The 17,428-nt window shown below is 44.3% G+C and overlaps 1 protein-coding gene and 1 long non-coding RNA gene across 5 annotated transcripts in view; one reads left to right on the plus strand and one right to left on the minus strand.

Moving 5' to 3' along the window:
• Positions 1-16: 16 nt before the first annotated feature.
• Positions 17-1,043, minus strand: LOC127361296 (uncharacterized). Its single transcript, XR_007884179.1, has 2 exons — positions 989-1,043; positions 17-550 (listed from the first exon to the last, which is right to left on the minus strand). It is a non-coding gene; the product is annotated as an uncharacterized LOC127361296 (long non-coding RNA).
• Positions 948-17,428, plus strand: part of LOC127361279 (coiled-coil domain-containing protein 85A-like) — a 27,052-nt gene continuing 10,571 nt past the window's right edge. For 2 of the 4 annotated variants that reach the window (XM_051395805.1, XM_051395806.1), the window contains exons 1-2: positions 948-1,699; positions 2,519-3,563. In XM_051395805.1, the coding sequence (XP_051251765.1) occupies positions 1,472-1,699; positions 2,519-3,563 (1,273 nt within the window). In that variant the 5' untranslated portion in view covers positions 948-1,471. Of the gene's footprint in view, positions 1,700-2,518; positions 3,575-14,358 lie in introns of all 4 variants that reach the window. The other 2 variants (XM_051395807.1, XR_007884149.1) reach the window with 2 other exon arrangements.

The following is a 17,428-nucleotide window of genomic DNA, read 5'->3' on the forward strand; positions in this document are numbered from 1 at the left end:
ACATATTTTCGTAATTAAAGATTTTGCTTGTTTTGTGTGAATTTTGGTTAATTTTGTACAGAGCCTCTCAGGAAAAAATAAAACCTTTTAAATTGTTGCATAAAAAAGCACTTCCCGATCATTGTTTCAGGCATGTCGTTGTTTGGGAAAGGGCAAACCAAAGCTATGGACACCACCACAACCTCCTCCCTACGAGTACTTTGTTGCTATTTATAGCTAAACCAGGGGGGCAGGTGAAAATAGCAGAATAGCTATTATCTATGTATTGTGTTAAAATATTGTTTACACATAAATGTATGAGTAATAATATAATATATAATATTCTAAAAGGGACAATTCTCAATAACAAAAGATGAAGTGTGATGAGGTGGTGAAGCAGTGTGGGATCATGGGAGTTGTTGTCTTCACCACCATTGTCATCATTGCAGTCATCTTCTCCCGGTTAGGATTCCTTCAGTGTTCATGGTTCAGGAGGTTTCTCCCGGGAGCCCAGTTATCCACTGAGGGGATATGATGCCATCGACAGGCGACCGGTGAAACGCAGCGTCACCTGAATAAAATGACAGATATTTCTGAGTTTGAAACATTTGAGATAATGTAAGAACTCAACTACATATAGAACAGCTCTAGAGTTTATACACTGTTTAATGTTTATAGATTATTGATTGAATCAACTACATATAGAACATAGAGCCAGAGTTTATTCACTGTTTAATGAGGACATGTTACAGATTATAGATTTAAATTGGCTGAATGTGGTTAATTTACTTTTAGTTAAGACTACTTTATTGTCAGTGAAGGACTTTTATTTGTTGGTAATTTATTTTAATTGTGGTCTACCAACATTGCTCTGGTGATAAAGTAGACCTCCTCAGTGCTGTGATACCTTACAGGTACAGCAGATGGCGTAACAGGACAAAGAGGCGTCAAGAGAGCAGAGAGCGAAATGAAGGAGCGAGAGAGGAGAGAGTCTGTTCTCCACACTCACCTAAACATCCTGGCTCTCCGGATATGCACCTGCAGCCTCTCCTTGCAGTCCTCCTCCTCCTCCTCCACCTCCTCCTCCTGTCCTCCTCACCGGCGGTCGGACAGCGGTAGTGCGCACTGAGCAGCGGGAGTGCGCAAGGCTACACCGGCATGCACCTGGAGAGAAACCGCCCCGCCAAGCCGTCCAAGGGCTCAGCCGGAGACGCAGCAGCATGCAGAGCGATGCTCTAACGGCAGGGATAACGCAGCAGAGCGCCGGGCGGATATCGGAGCTGCAGCATGGGCGTGGGAGAGAAGGCACAGCCAAAATGAAAGCGATGTAAATCCGAGGACATCAGAAGGGTGGGTGGGGGGAACCCAAGTAGCGTTCGGATCGGAGTTGTCCCGGGTGTATTTTGGGGCTTGGTTTGGTGTCTTGTTCTCTGAAATTCACCAACACTTCACCAGTACTTTTCCCTGTCAACCTGCACTGGAGATTAAAAGGATGGAGAAAGGCGCACAGCCGCAGCTGTCCAAAAGCGCAGAGAGTCCGGCGGAGGACATCTCCAAAATGAACGACGAGGAGCTGCTGAAGTGGGGCAAAGAGGAGCTGGTGCGGCGGCTGCGGAGGACGGAGGCAGAGAAGAGGGGCGTTATCGTGGAGCACGGCAATCTGATGCGGGAGGTGAACCGGAGACTCCAGCAACACCTGAACGAAATACGGAGTTTGAAGGTGAGGGTGGGCCCCGGGGAGCCACGATGTACCGGGTTTTATACCGGAGTGTAGGCCGTAACAAAGGACCTGTGGACCTGAGAGAGAGGAAGCCTTCTGAGATACAGTGAGGCTTACAGATGGCCAGTTAACGGCAAAATGGTGACCAAGAGTCAGGGATATAAACTAATTAAACCTGTTGCATATGGGAGAGACAGACTGCAGGTGGATGGCTGCAGCAGGAAACTCATTTTCAATATAATCTTTAAGTATGAGATGTTATTTGAAGTAAATGTCCCAGAAATACAGAAATGTTTGCTGGTGCAGCTTTAGGTCGACATTTAACCCTCATCAAAGCTCTGATGATTTCATTCACAGCTGAAACCATGAATCCATTAATCCATGAGTTGATCAGCAGAAAATGAATGAAAATGAAAAAATTAGCTATATTTCCTGATTTGTGACGATTCGCTGTTTTACTCTCTTATATCATTCGTTTAATTGTTGATTAGTCTGAAGGTTGTGTTTTATATTAACTAATGAATCATCAATCAGCCCACAAAATGGTGCAAATGTGATATTTTCATTCGATTTTCTGCCTACTGTCATATTAGACAAAGAACAGCAGCGAATCCTCACATCGGAGAAGTTGAACCGGAGTATTTGGGGCATTTCTGCTTAAAAAGTCACTCTGATGATCAGAAAACACCTCACACTAACACAGCTGCATGATGGGAATATTCTTCTCATTCATCAAATGATCCGTCCCAGCAGGAATGTGCATGTAATCCCTCACTGTGCCGCTGTGTGTGTGTGTGTATGTGTGTGTATGTAAACCAGGACGTGAACCAGAAACTGCAGGAGGACAACCAGGAGCTGCGGGACCTTTGCTGCTTCCTGGACGACGACCGGCAGAAGGGGAAGCGGGTGTCGCGGGAGTGGCAGCGTCTGGGCCGCTACAGCGCCGGCCTGATGAGGAAGGAGGTGGCCATTTACCTGCAGAAGCTGAAGGAGCTGGAGCAGCGGCAGGTGGAGGTCATTCGGGAGAACCTGGAGCTCAAGGAGGTGTGCCTCATGCTGGAGGAGGAGAGGGCTGCGGCTGCAGGGGGAGGAGGCGTCGGCGGGCAGGGAGGCCCCGGCCGCAGGAGCTCCATCGACAGCCAGAGCAGCTTGTCCCAGCTGGGTGGAAGCGTCCCAGCACCTGGCCTGCTGCGGGACGTCGGCGATGGGAGCAGCACCTCCAGCGCGGGGAGTACAGATAGTCCCGATAACCCCCACCTCAAACCCCCTCCTCTCGGCTCCAATGCCGGCCCTGGATCCAGGTCCAGACCGGGAGATGTGTGTGAATCCACAGGCAGAAGGCACAGCTCCACCCCAGAGTACCACACCTTCCCCCAGTCCTGCCGCCCCCGTGGGGGGTCCCTCACCAACCTGGACCCTCGTGGCCTTCGGGGACACAGCCCAGAGAAACACAGCAGGTCTCCCACCAGGCTACCATGTGACTCCCACCCCAAACCCTGCAGCTCTGACCTACTAGCCCAGAAACAGCTATTGATGTCAGGGCAGGCGTCACCAGGCTGCGGGAAGGGCTCAGCCAAGTCCAGCCCAGAGCTGAGTCAGAGACACAGGCCGGTCCATGTGGCGGGGGCAGGTTGTGGGAGTCCTGAGGCCAAGCAGGCAGCGATGGGGACGCCGGAGCACCTAAGGCAAGGGAGGGTGATTGTGGGTAGTCCAGAGTCTATACGCCGCCACCATCACTATCAGCACAGTGCCGGGGTGGAGCACGGCAAGGGGAGGTACAGCGGTGGCTCCCCTGGGAGGGACGGGGGTCAGAGGAGGGCCACAGGAGAGGAGATGCCCCCCCACCACCAGAGTCTGTACAACGGTAGGCACAGGGTAACTTTTATCTTGTATTTCAATTCATAACCCAGAAAATGACATCAGAATAGAACTGTAGAGAGATTGTAACGCTTTCATGTTACGTCTTTATGCCAAAAAAGATCAGATCAGATACTGCACTCACATTTTAAATAAGTTCTTTACAGTCCAAAGCTCATAGGAGTCAAGTGTTTCTGTCTGTCCGAGTACTGACACAGCACATTAATGGTGGGGTCAGAACAGACTGGGAGCACCTGTCGTGCTACTGGATGGATGAGACCAGCTGATATCATGATTGACAGCCCCTGATAGTGACAGCACGGAGATGATGTGTGAGTGAATGCAGGATGGAGAGCGTAACTACAGGCTTTTAATGGGGGCGGGGAGGGGGCCCAGTGGGAGCACCCTAGCGTTGAGAAGACTTGTTCTTTAAATACATAAGCACACATAAATACGGGTGGAGGTTTATAGTTCCAAGATGTAGAGCAAATAGTATAAAAAGATCTTTGTTCCAGCAGCTATCACTCACATTCACAAATTCTAGTTCCTTTATTTTTACCTGTATTTTACCTTCTACTAGAGGCTGTTTATTTTAGTGTTTTTGATTGTTTTCTCCTTGTAAGTCATTCAGCTTTGACATTATGATGTTTCCAACCTTTTAATTGAGGACATTTTCTCGAACTTATCCCTTTTTTGTCGTAATCAGGATGCACAGACTTGATTGGCTGAGTGGCATTTTATTGTCTGTGAGCTTCCTGGGAACCAGTGCCGTAAAGGCTAGAAAAGCTTCGTCAAACCTGAATAATCCTCAATAATTTAATTATTAGAGATCTAGGTCGGGGTCGGAGTGTTGGACAGGTTAACAAACCACCTACATACATATATATACATTTACAGTTTATATTCCAGTAATAGTACAGGGTCTGTGCAAAGCTGACTGAAACTGCCTACAGCGTTGAGTCTCCCTCTCTCACATCATTACGTCTGCTGTATGAATTACTGAAGTATAGATAACTGAATCTACTTAAGTACAGAAGAATTTGCACTTTGTTCCATCCCACCTTTGTTACATCTGCCTGCTGATTCCACCTCCCTTCCGAGGAAGCATTATATGTCGGAGCAACACATGACATTAAACAAACGAGATGTAGCATGCTCATATGAGAGCTTTAGAGGTGCTGCTAGCTGAACAAAGTGGTCTTTGTGCTAAGCTAACTATCTAACTCACTGAAGAAAAAGCTAAAATGTGGAGCACGGTTCATTCTCTACATTGGAAATAATCATTTGTGAACTCGAGGTCCAATCATGAGCTTTTTCCCAGCGTGCAGGTGACCTTGGTTTCATGACACACAAGGTCAAGTTCACCCACACAGAGAAGTCTCAAGAGCTCAACTAAGCTTAGACCCAGCTTAGGAGCCAGACTTACAATCACACACACACACACACACACACACACACACACACACACACACACACACACACAGCTCATGTGGATGCACTGGCTTGGCAGCAGTAGTAGAGAGTGAGGGAGTGTCATCTGTGTGTGTAAGCAGGGGAACGTAGGTGATGCAACCTGGTCTCCAAGGTGTACGGCTTACATAGGTACACACACGTACACACACTACACACACGTACACATACGTACACACACTACACACACGTACACACTACACACTCGTACACACACTACACACACGTACACACACTATACAAACGTACACATACGTACACACACTACACACACGTACACACTACACTGAGAAACGGAAGTGAAGGTGGAGTGAGACTTGACACATGAGTGGTGGAGTTTAATGTGTGTGTTCATGCATGTACACAGAAAGACAGGTCAACACACATATGTTGAGTGTGTGTGTGTTTGTGTGTCAGAGCCGGTTCACTCATTTTAATTAGCTCACATTTGACAGTTGCTCAACTCTTCTGAAATGCTCCCATTGATTTCTCCCACATGCATAAAGGCTGCTATCTGACCGCAGACGACACCTGAGCTAATTTACTTGTAAGTCCGACTTCTTGTTGCTTCCTTTAAATATTCCAAAGCGCTCCCGTGTGGCGTTTCTGAGCGTTTACTTTGAATGTGTTGCGTTCAGGGACCCATCTTTTGCCAAACCTACCTAACAGTTTGCATAATATATAAAATCTGATCTCAATCTTAATACAGCAGTAAAATAAAACATTAGTGCAGCTGATTATTAGTAATCGAGGAAACCGATAACCGTTATTAGGAACTGATTTACACTTGCATTAAAAATAAAAATCTTAGTGTGAAATTAGAATAAAGTGGTGTAAGTTTACTTAAGTACTGTACATAAGAACAGTTGTGAGGTACTTTACTTGAGTATTTCTATTTTATGCTGCTTTATACAGTTGTATGTGAAAGCTTGGGCACCACCTTTTTTTATTGAACAGGTGTAAACACAGCTTCTCTGGGGTTTCAACATAAAACTTTTAAAAACATTCATGAATTGTTTTTTTTTTTTTCATTTCATAAATTTAACAAAAACTAAAAAAACAAGTATGTCACCTTCACTGGCTCCGACAAACGACCATAACGCCAAACTCGAGGCTTCAGAACGGTTCTCCACAAACCAACGGGTGACATTATGATAGGCTCACACTAGGAGGCGAGTTGAGCTGCTCTCATTGGCTGCTCTTGGTTTGAAAACAATGGCGGCTTGCCTGCTCACACAGGATCACACAGTAAAATGTGTTTGTGAACAGATTTGAGGAGAGAAATGGTCAACAACAGAATCTGGATCCATATCTGATCAGCACTGCCTAGTTGATGGGTGATGACCATAATGCCAATGAATGGATGTATAAATACACAGTATACAGGAACACTATAAATCTGTCCCCACACCCTATTCAGGGACGACCACCATGAATAATCCTGTGGGAAACACTGTGCAGTACGACTGTTGGTTAGTTTCTCTCTTCTCTGTAGAAAACTGCAGCGCAGACACAGTCCTTGTTCATAAAATGCTTGATAATCAAAGTCAAGAGCTGTTTTGATTTTCTGCCGTATTTGCTCCCTAAAGGTGTTCTCATAGCACCCAATACCTCTCTCTTGATGTCTAAACCATGAACTGTGCTGAGTCTCACAACATCAATAGTGAGCCGGGACGACATTTTACCACTCGGACATGCTGCAACAAAATCAGGTATCTTTATCTTTACTTTGTGCTTCAACTGGAATGATCTCTCTGCACCCATGAAACAGTTTGTAACCACTGAAGACTCAGGGCTCCATATCGGAGGTTACAGTTGAGCCGTCTTTATATTTCCCGCTGCATCACAGGCTGCATCTGATGCTGTTTGCTGAAACGTGAGCTTGTCGGTGCTGTACTCTGGTAGTCCAGCAGCAGTAATGATTTCTTTAGTGCTGAGTGGAAGCGCTCTATATTACAGCTGAGGCCATGGGAAATTGCTTTGTACCTTGCAGGATCCCTGACTCAGCTGTTACCTGAAACAATAGTGGCTGGATGTACTGTACCGTAAGCTGAGACGATGCATACACATCTTAATACATTTGCAACATACTGTATGCTTTTAGTAGTTTAGTGAAGTTTAGGCTCTGTAAATCCACAGCTCTTTGCAGTAGTAGATGCATAGATCAGCAAATGACTCAGATTGCTACAGACATGGAGAACAGTTTAGATTTTAATGGTTTCATTCAGATGGAAATCATGCTTTTGTCTGTATAGTAGGGCTTCACGATTATGGCCAAAATGAAAATCACAGTAATTCTCATCGATATTGAGATCACGATTATTTCCTGATTACAGGTCCCAGAATACTGAAGGCTGCAAAACAAACTTAATTTAGCGAGGCAATAGTTTTCCATCTTTGTGTGAGCAGCTGTGATCTGATTTTATGCTGCAAGGACTCGAGTCTGTGAACAGTGACAGTGTACCCTGGCTGAGAGGCTGGAGGTGTGCAGCTCTTCCTCTAACAGCTCACTGTGGCTGCTCCTTCTTGTTCCATTACTCCCCGACATATTTCAAACTGACTGTTGACTGTACAATGAACCCAAATATTGAACTCAGTAACTGCAGGAAGTTTGTGTAAAACAAATGATTATTTCCTGTTAAGGGAACGTTTTATAGAATTCTTCCACAAGTCTGTATTATTTACTTTTAACAATCATAGAGATTTAATAGGCTTCAGTGTTTTCTTGTCCCTGATGTTTAACCATTGTTCTATTAGACAATTTACTTCACATTTACTTTTCTTCATAGAAGTGAACTAAATGCTGTGATATATATTTTTAAAGTTTTCTTTCACCCCTTAAAATCAGGAAGGCCTTGCGAGGCCCCCAGGTTGGGAACCAATGTTTTAGATTGCGGGCAGGGTCAAGCCAAGTGACAAGCCCTTCCTGTGACTTTCTTCAAAACAAAAGTAAACTTGTGTTTAGCCAGTTAAAAGCCTTTAATATGAAGCTGCAGCAGTAGGAAATGTTTGGTTGTCATTAGCAGTATCTGAATACAGCATTTTTTCCAGGATTGAAAATGTCCAGGCTGCAGCTGCAGGGTGTGTGTGCAATGACAGGACGGCTCCCCAAACGTGAAACCAGAACATCTGGATCGCCCGGTGGCTGGCTGTTAGTTTAGGAAGCACTTTATTTGAGATATGACTCTCTCGCTGTGGGGAGGATATGGTTGGCCAATGTCAGAGCTGAACTGCAACATAACATGTTGAATAAATCTATATTGGATTGAATTAGCAATTGTCAAAACCTATCAATGGTTCCGTATATTCATATTCACTGTGAGCACCCATGAAATGTGATTGGTTGATTGAAGCGTACAGAGGGCAGGAAGACTGAAACAGGGTGAGTAGTGCAACATGCAAGATTATTTAAATTACAAGTATTTTGTTCAGTGTCTCCCTCAAATACAACTTATGTTTAAAAGTTTGTTCAATCTGCTGTGAACATACGATACGAAACAATATGATACGATACGATGTTAGCAATGTTAAACGATACCAAACGATACAGTACTATAGGAAGTGGTACGAAACAGTACAGTACAAAATGATATCCAAGATACTTTATTTGAATTAATTAGTTAATAAAATGACTGGTGGACCAAAATAATTCTCATAAGAGTGTTCAGGTTTGCTAATTTTACTGTTTTATTTTGTACAAAACTTATAATGTTCTTTATGGGTTTTAGGAACGTGTGACTGACGGAATGAACAGATTAATCAGAAAGTGGAGGAAAATATTGATGAAAATAATCGCACTGTTGTACTTGAGTTTGCTGAACATTGACGTTCTTTCTCTTGTTCCCTCTCAGTGATTCTCTGTGCAGCCTGTAGCTTTCCATCTGTCCCCTCCACCTCTCATTCATCCTACTTCCATTTTCTTCCTGTTAACATCTGTCTGCCCTGTGCCTCTGCACCGCACCAGCAGCATGTAATACCCATTCTTTGCAGCTCTCCACCTCTCGTTGCTGCCCCCTTACACAGCCAGTGTAAATCTTCATTAAGCTGCCTCCACCAAGGCCAGCAGTTTTACAAATTGAGGTCATTAACTTCTCTCTGCACTGCTGCCTTAGTGCACTAAATAATTGAAAAGGCCCTGTGTGATTTTCCCCTTTTATAGTAGTGCTGGTAGTATCAATACATGCTGTTTCTAAAAGTAATGTGACCCTCAGGTTGTCTGCCTGTGTGTGACTGGGCTTGAGTGGAAGGTTGTGTTATCACATAAGATTTAGGATTTTAATAGAGGGGTCACAGTTCTGTCCTGTACAAAGCAGTCTGCTGCATGTAGTCAACATTTTCAAGAAGTGCTGTGATTGCTGTGTTTTCTTGCAAATTGGGAAGCATTGGCGTCATTGCAGTCAGCTTCTCCCGGTTAGGATTCCTTCAGTGTTCATGGTTCAGGAGGTTTCTACCGGGAGCCCAATGATCCACAGAGGTCTCCTCCTCTCCAACACAAACAGACCCGCTGATTAAAACCACTAAACACACTGAATAAAGCAGTTCCACCTTAACAATCACTGCTTCTCCCACGCTGTTGGACAGACAAAGGACGTCCCGGAGGGGCTGCGAGCCGAGCTGCTGCTAACGTTAGCTCAGCTTGTTTCTCTGATAACTTAAGATCCAGACGTCCGATGACTAAAATCCTTCATCCGGTTCAAATCTAGAGTTAAAAAGCACCAAGATCTAAACAGTGGATGGTAACAATGTGGCTTCAGACTGGATCAACAGTCAATGTATGACAGCTTCTGGCAGACAACCACAACACATACACTGTTTAATGAGGAAATGTTACACATTATAAATTAAAGACACCGGTTTGTGGAACATATCTATTATTCCTCTTGTTTTCGTCTGCTTCTCTTTGTGGGGAAGCTGTTCTCTTGAGCCCAGCTGGTGTTGCCAGCCCTGGGTGGAGATGTGCTGAATCAGATGGGAAGAATTAGTGTGCAAAACTCATTAGACCCTGTCCATACAGCCTGAACCCAAAGCAGGCCCCAGTATGTGGTAGTAACTGAGTCTTGTTTCTCGTTGTCTCATTTACAAGTCTCTGCTCTCACAGAGGAGCAGAACAGAACCAGAGTCCCGGCTGCTCATTAGACGGGTGAAGATGTGATAGGTTGTGATTCTCTCTGACTGCTCCTCTCGTGCCAGGCGGGTGGAGCTAGAGGAGCCACTCGAGTGTGTCTGCTGCTCTTTTCAGTATCATCACCTCTCTGTCACCGCCGTGAGAGCAGAGGAAGCAGCAGTTTAAAGCCCAGCAGACATTTTCATTACATTTATAATGAAGTGTGAGGATATTTAGTGAGAGTGGAGAGTTTGGTTTGTCACTGTGCCGTCGCCTGCATGTGTACTCAGTATTAACCCACAGCAGTCTCCACTACACATGCATCCTCAATGAAAATAAGAACAAGTTATGAAATGATTTTGTTTGACATTATTAATACATTAATACATCACTATGCGCTGTCCATTAAACCTGGTCAGATGGTGCTTTATTTATACAGGTTACTGGGCTGTTTCCTGATGAAAACAGTAATTTAAGACTTCTTTAAACTCAAGTAAATATGAATTCATGAATGGAAACTTTATTCTCAATACGTGTTGCATTGCACTGACTGTAGGACTCGAGGTTACACTAGCAAACACTGGGGATTAAAGGACCAGTGTGCAGGACTTAGTGAAGGAAGGTGTCACCCTTTGTTCTTATCTCCTGTAATCATTCTTTTACAAACTGCATTGTGTGTTGAAAACCTGTGGACATGCAGGCGGGTCTCTCAGTGCTATTCCTGCACAGAATTTGTTACTACTAAAGCAAAATTGGGCTCCATTTGTAGGACCTTGCAGGATCTTACTGGAAATGAATCCTGCATCTGTAACATCTGTAACCACATCAGCACCACAGCAGCAGCTCTGCCACAACACCGCCATACAACACTAAGTCTGTTAGCTGTGGATGTGTAATCGACACACAACATGCCCTCATGCCAGTTCAGGTTTTATGGTTTCATGCTTCAAAGCTTTCTCTCTCTCTCTCTCTCTCTCTCTCTCTCTCTCACTCTCACTCTCACTCTCACTCTCTCACACACACACACACACACACACACACCACACTCACACACACACACACACACACACACACACACACAGGGCTTAGGGCTCTATGTAACAAGCTACCAGTGTTCAGATAAGCCCATTTAGCGCAGTGCTGGTCTAATTGAATTTGTCTGCTCCAGACTGAAATGAATGTGATTTGTGAGGTGTGTGTGTGTGTGTGTGTGTGTGTGTGTGTGTGTGTGTGCATAACGTGAACCTCAGCTGCTTTGGTGTCAACCTGGAGTGTAATTTGTGCCCTCCAGAGATGGCGGCTGTAGGAAGGAGGGATGGAGCTGGCAGCGAGACTCTGCGTTCGTCCATCCTCTTTTCACCTCCCGTCATTTCCTCTCCTTTCCTCTATCAATCAGCTCCTTTCCTCTGTTTCCTCTTCCGGTACGAGCTGTTATCCTGATAGTCTGTGATACAGAGTCTGTTGTGTTCAATCAGGGTTTGATGTTAGAAGTTGAGTCTAAAAGTCAGAATGTGTTGAGGTGGTTTCTTCCAACAGCCACAACATCTGAACTGAACCCAGAGGATGAACGTTTGAACCATAACCTTTGTCTCCGCTACAGAAACACCTGCTAACTGCTAAAGTCTGATAAGGTTGTCTGACGGTATTGGTTTGATTAATGCTTTAATAATGGGAGTATTGATTACTGATCATTATCAGCTGATTCTACTGTAAGTGGTTGCCCTTTGTGTGCCTGTTTTTAAACTACTGTGTGAATGAAACATGATGTGCCTGTTATTATCATACATTCAGTCTCTCAGACATTAGACTGACCCTTTAGGTTAAGAACCACTGGACTGAACTAGCAGACCAGCTATGACAGTAACATGCTGCATGGTGTAAGATGTTCCTTATAATGATAACACCTCCTGCATTGTCCCCCCCCGCTCATGTCTCCCTCAGATCTCCCTGTTTCACTGCCGTCATTACAGCCTCCCACAAAGTGCAATAAATTAAAGTAAGCAAAAGTGCCACATCCTGTGGACACTGGTACGAGCTGGCTCTTATTAAGCCCAGTTCTTGGAAGCATCACAGTAATGTATTCTGTCAGTGTCCCTGCGTCTGTCACTGGTTTGATTCCTGTCTGCCGTCTGTAACGCAGCAGCTGGGTAGGTAACATAAGGTCACCTGATTTATGAAGAAACACTGGTTATTTCATTACATCCTTCCCTATCTGAAATTCCAGCAAATGGCTCAGAGGATTTGTGGCTCTTACATCACACCCGCGGTATCAGTTTGACAGCCGATTTAGGAAATGAGAAATGCCTCTTTTGTTATCATTCATCTGCTAATGGAGGCTGAATCCTCTACAGCGGCCTATCATGATTACCTTTATGACTGACAGTGAATGAACTAGTCTCACACACTGTGTGTTTGTAAAGGAATGACACAAGGACAACTGCTGCCATTATTCTGTGTGTAACACAATATCAGCACAGCAACTTCACACAAGCAGGTTTCTACACACACCTTTAAAGGATGGTAAATGGTAAATGGACCTGTACTTGTGTAGCTCCTTTCTAGTCTTTCGACCACTCAAAGCGCTTTTGAGAGGACAGACAGTGGCTCCATTAGCTGAGCTTCAGATGGGTCAACTGGATAAAAAGTACCCACTGAAACATTTGTGAGCTGCACAAAGTGAGATTGTTGCCTCTTTTTATCTTTTTTTTAAACCACATTTTAAGATATTACTGACAAAAGCCCTTTTACCTCTCTGAGGGGGCAAATTCACAGGAAGTGACAGCGTTCAAAGGTTGCCCACCAAAAATACAGTTAACAAAATAAAAGCTCCCCCATGGACCAGAAACCACTTTATACAAGAAAAATAATCACAAAATGTGAACATGGATTAATCGGTCCCTCCAGGTATTCAGTGTTTTTTGGTTTATTGTTGAGGCCTAAAATGGCTGATTTCACAGCAGCTTCAAGTTTGTGTCATACTTGTGTCTGCTTCTTTTGAAACCAAGTGAGTTCAGAGACGTATGGCAACCTTTAGGAAACTACAACGTTTGGTCAGTGATTGGACGAAGTTGGGCAGAATTCACAGGCATTGGTTGAATTTGCGTTAATAGTTGCGATCACAACTTCCTGGAGGGAGTGAATATTGGTGAAAGGGGTTCCTGCAGCGCGACCTGGGTTTGAGTGACGCGAGACCTTTGCTGTACTCTCACGTTGTGCACAGTTGCAAAATTACCTCCCTTAATTAATTCTTGGCTGTGTGTGTGTGTGTGTGTGTGTGTGTGTGTGTGTGTGTGTGTGTGTGTGTGTGGTACTGTACGTGTGTGTTCTTGGAGCACTGTTGTTTGTTTACAAAGGTCGGGTATGGTGTTGACTGCAACAGATGGCCTACATGCATCCGTGTGTGTGTGTGTGTGTGTGTGTGTGTGTGTGTGTGTGTGTGTGTGTGTGTGTGTGTGTGTGTGTGTGTGTGTTACATTAGTGCCCAAGGTGCAACTGAACACACAGCAGTTTTTGTTGGGCTCAGCTGGCCTGAGCTCACATTACTGTGCATAGGCAGAAAGTACCTCCATGGCGAGCTGAAAGCAAACAACACACACACACACACACACACACACACACACACACACACACAGAGTCAGTCATCTAGCTTCTGTCAAGGGAGCACATAATATATTACACTGATGCTGCTATTAATAAACATAAGCCACATACTTCTGGATACCTGCAGCTTTTTGGCTGTCACTAAAATAAACCTGAGCACAGACTCATCCGGAGAGTCTTTGACCATTTGAACTACTTAAGCAGATTTCACTTTACTTTGTCACATGCAGTATTTTAACATTGCTGAGTCATTTCCACACTCAGTGTTATTACAGCAGTCAGTTGGACGGCCACCACCGAGAGGGTCAGCTCACCCAAATCACAAAACACTGAAATATGTTTGACCAAGTTAGACCATGCTGGGTTTAGAGTACAGAAAAAGACTCAATAGTTAGAGAAAGGTGGTAACAAGGCTGTTTCAGCATTAAGTAGGTTATAAAATCTATACATCCATCTATTACCTCTCATCCAGTAGGGTCGTGGGGGGGCTGGGTGAGCCAGTCTATCACAGGTTGAGCTCTAAATTCTCCAAAAGACGGCAGTCACTAAAGTGGGTATGTGTTGTTTTATGTACGGCTACTGCTTCTTATCTGTCTGTCTGTCTGTCTGTCTGTCTGTCTGTCTTCAGTCACTTTCTAGAGGACAAAGTCATCGTCTGTCATGACAACGTGATGTCGAGCATTTCTTTTTCTGACGGCAGGAGGAGCGGCTGTCTCAGAGGCACTTAAAGAGAATGAGGATCATTTGATTATTGAGGGATTGTGACTCACTGTGGCCGTCCTCTTCAAACCGCTAAAGCCTTATTGATGGGGGCTCATCATACAGCCCGACCCCATCAAGACAATGCATTATGGGGGTTATGGGAAGAAGGTCAGCACCAGAATCATTCATTATGTTGACAATTCTTTGTATCCATTTTGTGCATTCTGTCCACCGTTGCTGCAGCTGATCTGAACGGCGTTTGGTGCTCGAACGCAGTCGAAGTGGCCGGACTCTTTATGTGAAGATGAAACCATTTTACCATCACTGTCCTGTTGCTGCTGTTAACATTCAACCAGTATATATGGATATAAATACTGTATATATTGATTTATTGTATTTTATATGTTATTCTATGAATTCTTTTTCTGTGTGTAGCGTGAAGGACCTGCAAACGTTCACTTCCATATTCAACCTTTCAGTGCAAGTTGCTGTTTTTCCAACATTTTGAGATCATGTGCTTCTTAATTACACCCTCATTACATTATATGTCTCAATACGTGTCTGGAGAAGATCTTTAAACTTAATAGAGTGCTGAGTTTTATATGACTGGTACTGTACCGATGAAGCTGTGGACGTTTTAGAAAACAACAGGAAAACATGGAGGAAGTGTTGAGCCTGCAAAGGCAACCAGATCAGACAACAGGAGGAGGATCCTTCCAGAAATGTGATGAGACATAAAGCGGGGGAAATTAGAAAGAAAGCCTTCAAATAAAATCTTCTCTCTGCAGTTGAGGCTCTGGCCAATATTTGAGAGTGTAGATTGTGTTTCTTTTAAGTATTTATAGCAGCACCCTGAGCTGAAACTAAATTTAATGTTCCAAGAGAAAACATCCATCCTCAGAATGACTGTAGAGGAACAATGGATGAAGCAGTAAGGTTCACGCAGCTTCAGGAGCTTTAGTTGTGTCATTAGAGTGTGAATAAGTATTTCAATCATAGCAATTAAATTGTAGTGACTGTAAAACTACACTTGAAATGTGATAACTGGACACAGCGGGGGATGAGTGAGTGAGTCGATATTAGTTATTCTGAACAAATCCAATCCTCCGCTTTGTTTCCTGATTTCATAACTTGCTTTAAAATCTGCTGCTGCAATGATGGAATTTCCCCACGGGCATCATTAAACTTAAATCTGATCTGATCTCGTCTCCAGCATGTGATCACATGTTCCCTCATCCAGCAGCGGTCTGCTAGGATGAAGGTCCAGCAGGGCAGAACAGAGGGAGAGTTCACTGGCTCTTATCCCGGACGTTCATGACCCTCAGTGCCAGCTAAGTCCCCGCAATCTGTTCCCCCAGCTACAGACAACTGCTATGTCTGCGTGTGTGTTTGATAGAAAACCGGAAATCAGATTTGGTGTCAGTATGGTACTCTGTGTGTGTGTGTTTGTGTGTGTGTATGAGCTTGTTTTGCACCGACTGAGACAGAATATGTCGTCCAACTCCACCACTGAGACTTTTGCATTGAGTATAAGTGAATAGAGGACTGTGGGACGACTAACAATGTGTGACGCATGTTGACAGGCTGACGCAGGCTGAGTGTGTGTGTGTGTGTGTGTGTGTGTGTGTGTGTGTGTGTGTGTGTGTGTGTGTGTGTGAGAGAGACTATTTACCTTGGTGATGTGTCATAACAGCGATGTGCCAAGCTGAAGGTCGCTGTGTCTTTCAGGATCATTGTGAGTAACTCTGGGTGAAGCACGCACATCCCTCCCTCCTTTCTCTTCTTCCCATTCTTGCTCTCCTTTCAACCGTCTTTGCCTGTTCACTACCGACTCTCTCTCCCTAAAAACTCTCTCACTAAACACTTTTACACTACATGCCACATTCACACACTGATGCACAGGAGCAGTTTGGGGTTCAGTTTCTTGCTCCAGGATACTTTGATGTGCAGTGGGAGGAGCCAGGGATCGAAGATCATCCTGTCAGGCTTCAAGTTACTGCGCCTGTGTCCGACCACAGCGGTTCGTGAGCTACGCGGTTGAACACTAAGTGTGTGTGTGTGACAGTGAGCGTGAGAATGGCGGCTGCTGAAGCTCAGGGGTCGGCGACCTTTACCATCAGAAAGGAAAAAGAAAAATCTGTCTGGAGACACAAAACATTTGTTTTCTGATCGCAGATCAAGTGTATCAGTGAGCCGGCAGCGTCGGAGGTGGAAGACAATGCACTGTGAAATTCTTTCTTCAAGACTTTGTGTTTTGGATTCTAGTGTTAGCTAGGGAGGCTCAAGACTATTAGCCATAAAGACAAAACATATCGAAAGAGGCACCAGGACGAAACGTATGACTCATATTTAAGTTGATTAATAATCATTTTGCAATTGGTCATCCAACAGCGATCAATCTAAATGTTATTGATTTTAATGAAGTCATCTTTTGGGTGCTTTTATGAATATTTCTTTGAATCTGTAATTTTACTCTTACTGAAGTTTGAAAGACTCAGGTTGCCTTAAATGAAAACATATAGAGGTGTACATCCTCATTGTGGCTGTTATATTAATCAGCTGCTGCCTTCCTAATGGCAGACAGTCACACAGAGGGGGCCGCTCCAGTATCCGGCCTCTGTAAGCTGCACAACCAATGCACACTTTTCTCTCTGTTCAGAAAATATCTGATTAATTGCTTTCTCCTTTAAAATCCTAACAGACCTGAACTTGTGACTCCTCGATCTGCTGAAGTAATTTATTATTAAAGTGTGTGTGTGCCCTCAATATGTGCCGCGGTTGGTAATTGGGTGGGGAAAACGAAGAGAAAGAAAGTCTGAGCTTATAGATTAGATTCATGATGATGGAGAACAAAGACGAAGCATTCACAGGAACCAAGGTGGAAGCTGAAAAGATTCAAACACCTGAGAGGGAAGGAAGTGTTTGTTGGTTTGGTATTTCTTGTATGGAAGTAAAATTCTGACATAACTTTGGCGGGAGAAGAAAGGTCAACAGGA

The sequence above is a fragment of the Dicentrarchus labrax genome, unplaced genomic scaffold (genome assembly GCF_905237075.1).
Source record: "Dicentrarchus labrax unplaced genomic scaffold, dlabrax2021, whole genome shotgun sequence".
In the NCBI taxonomy this organism is placed as follows: domain Eukaryota; kingdom Metazoa; phylum Chordata; class Actinopteri; family Moronidae; genus Dicentrarchus; species Dicentrarchus labrax.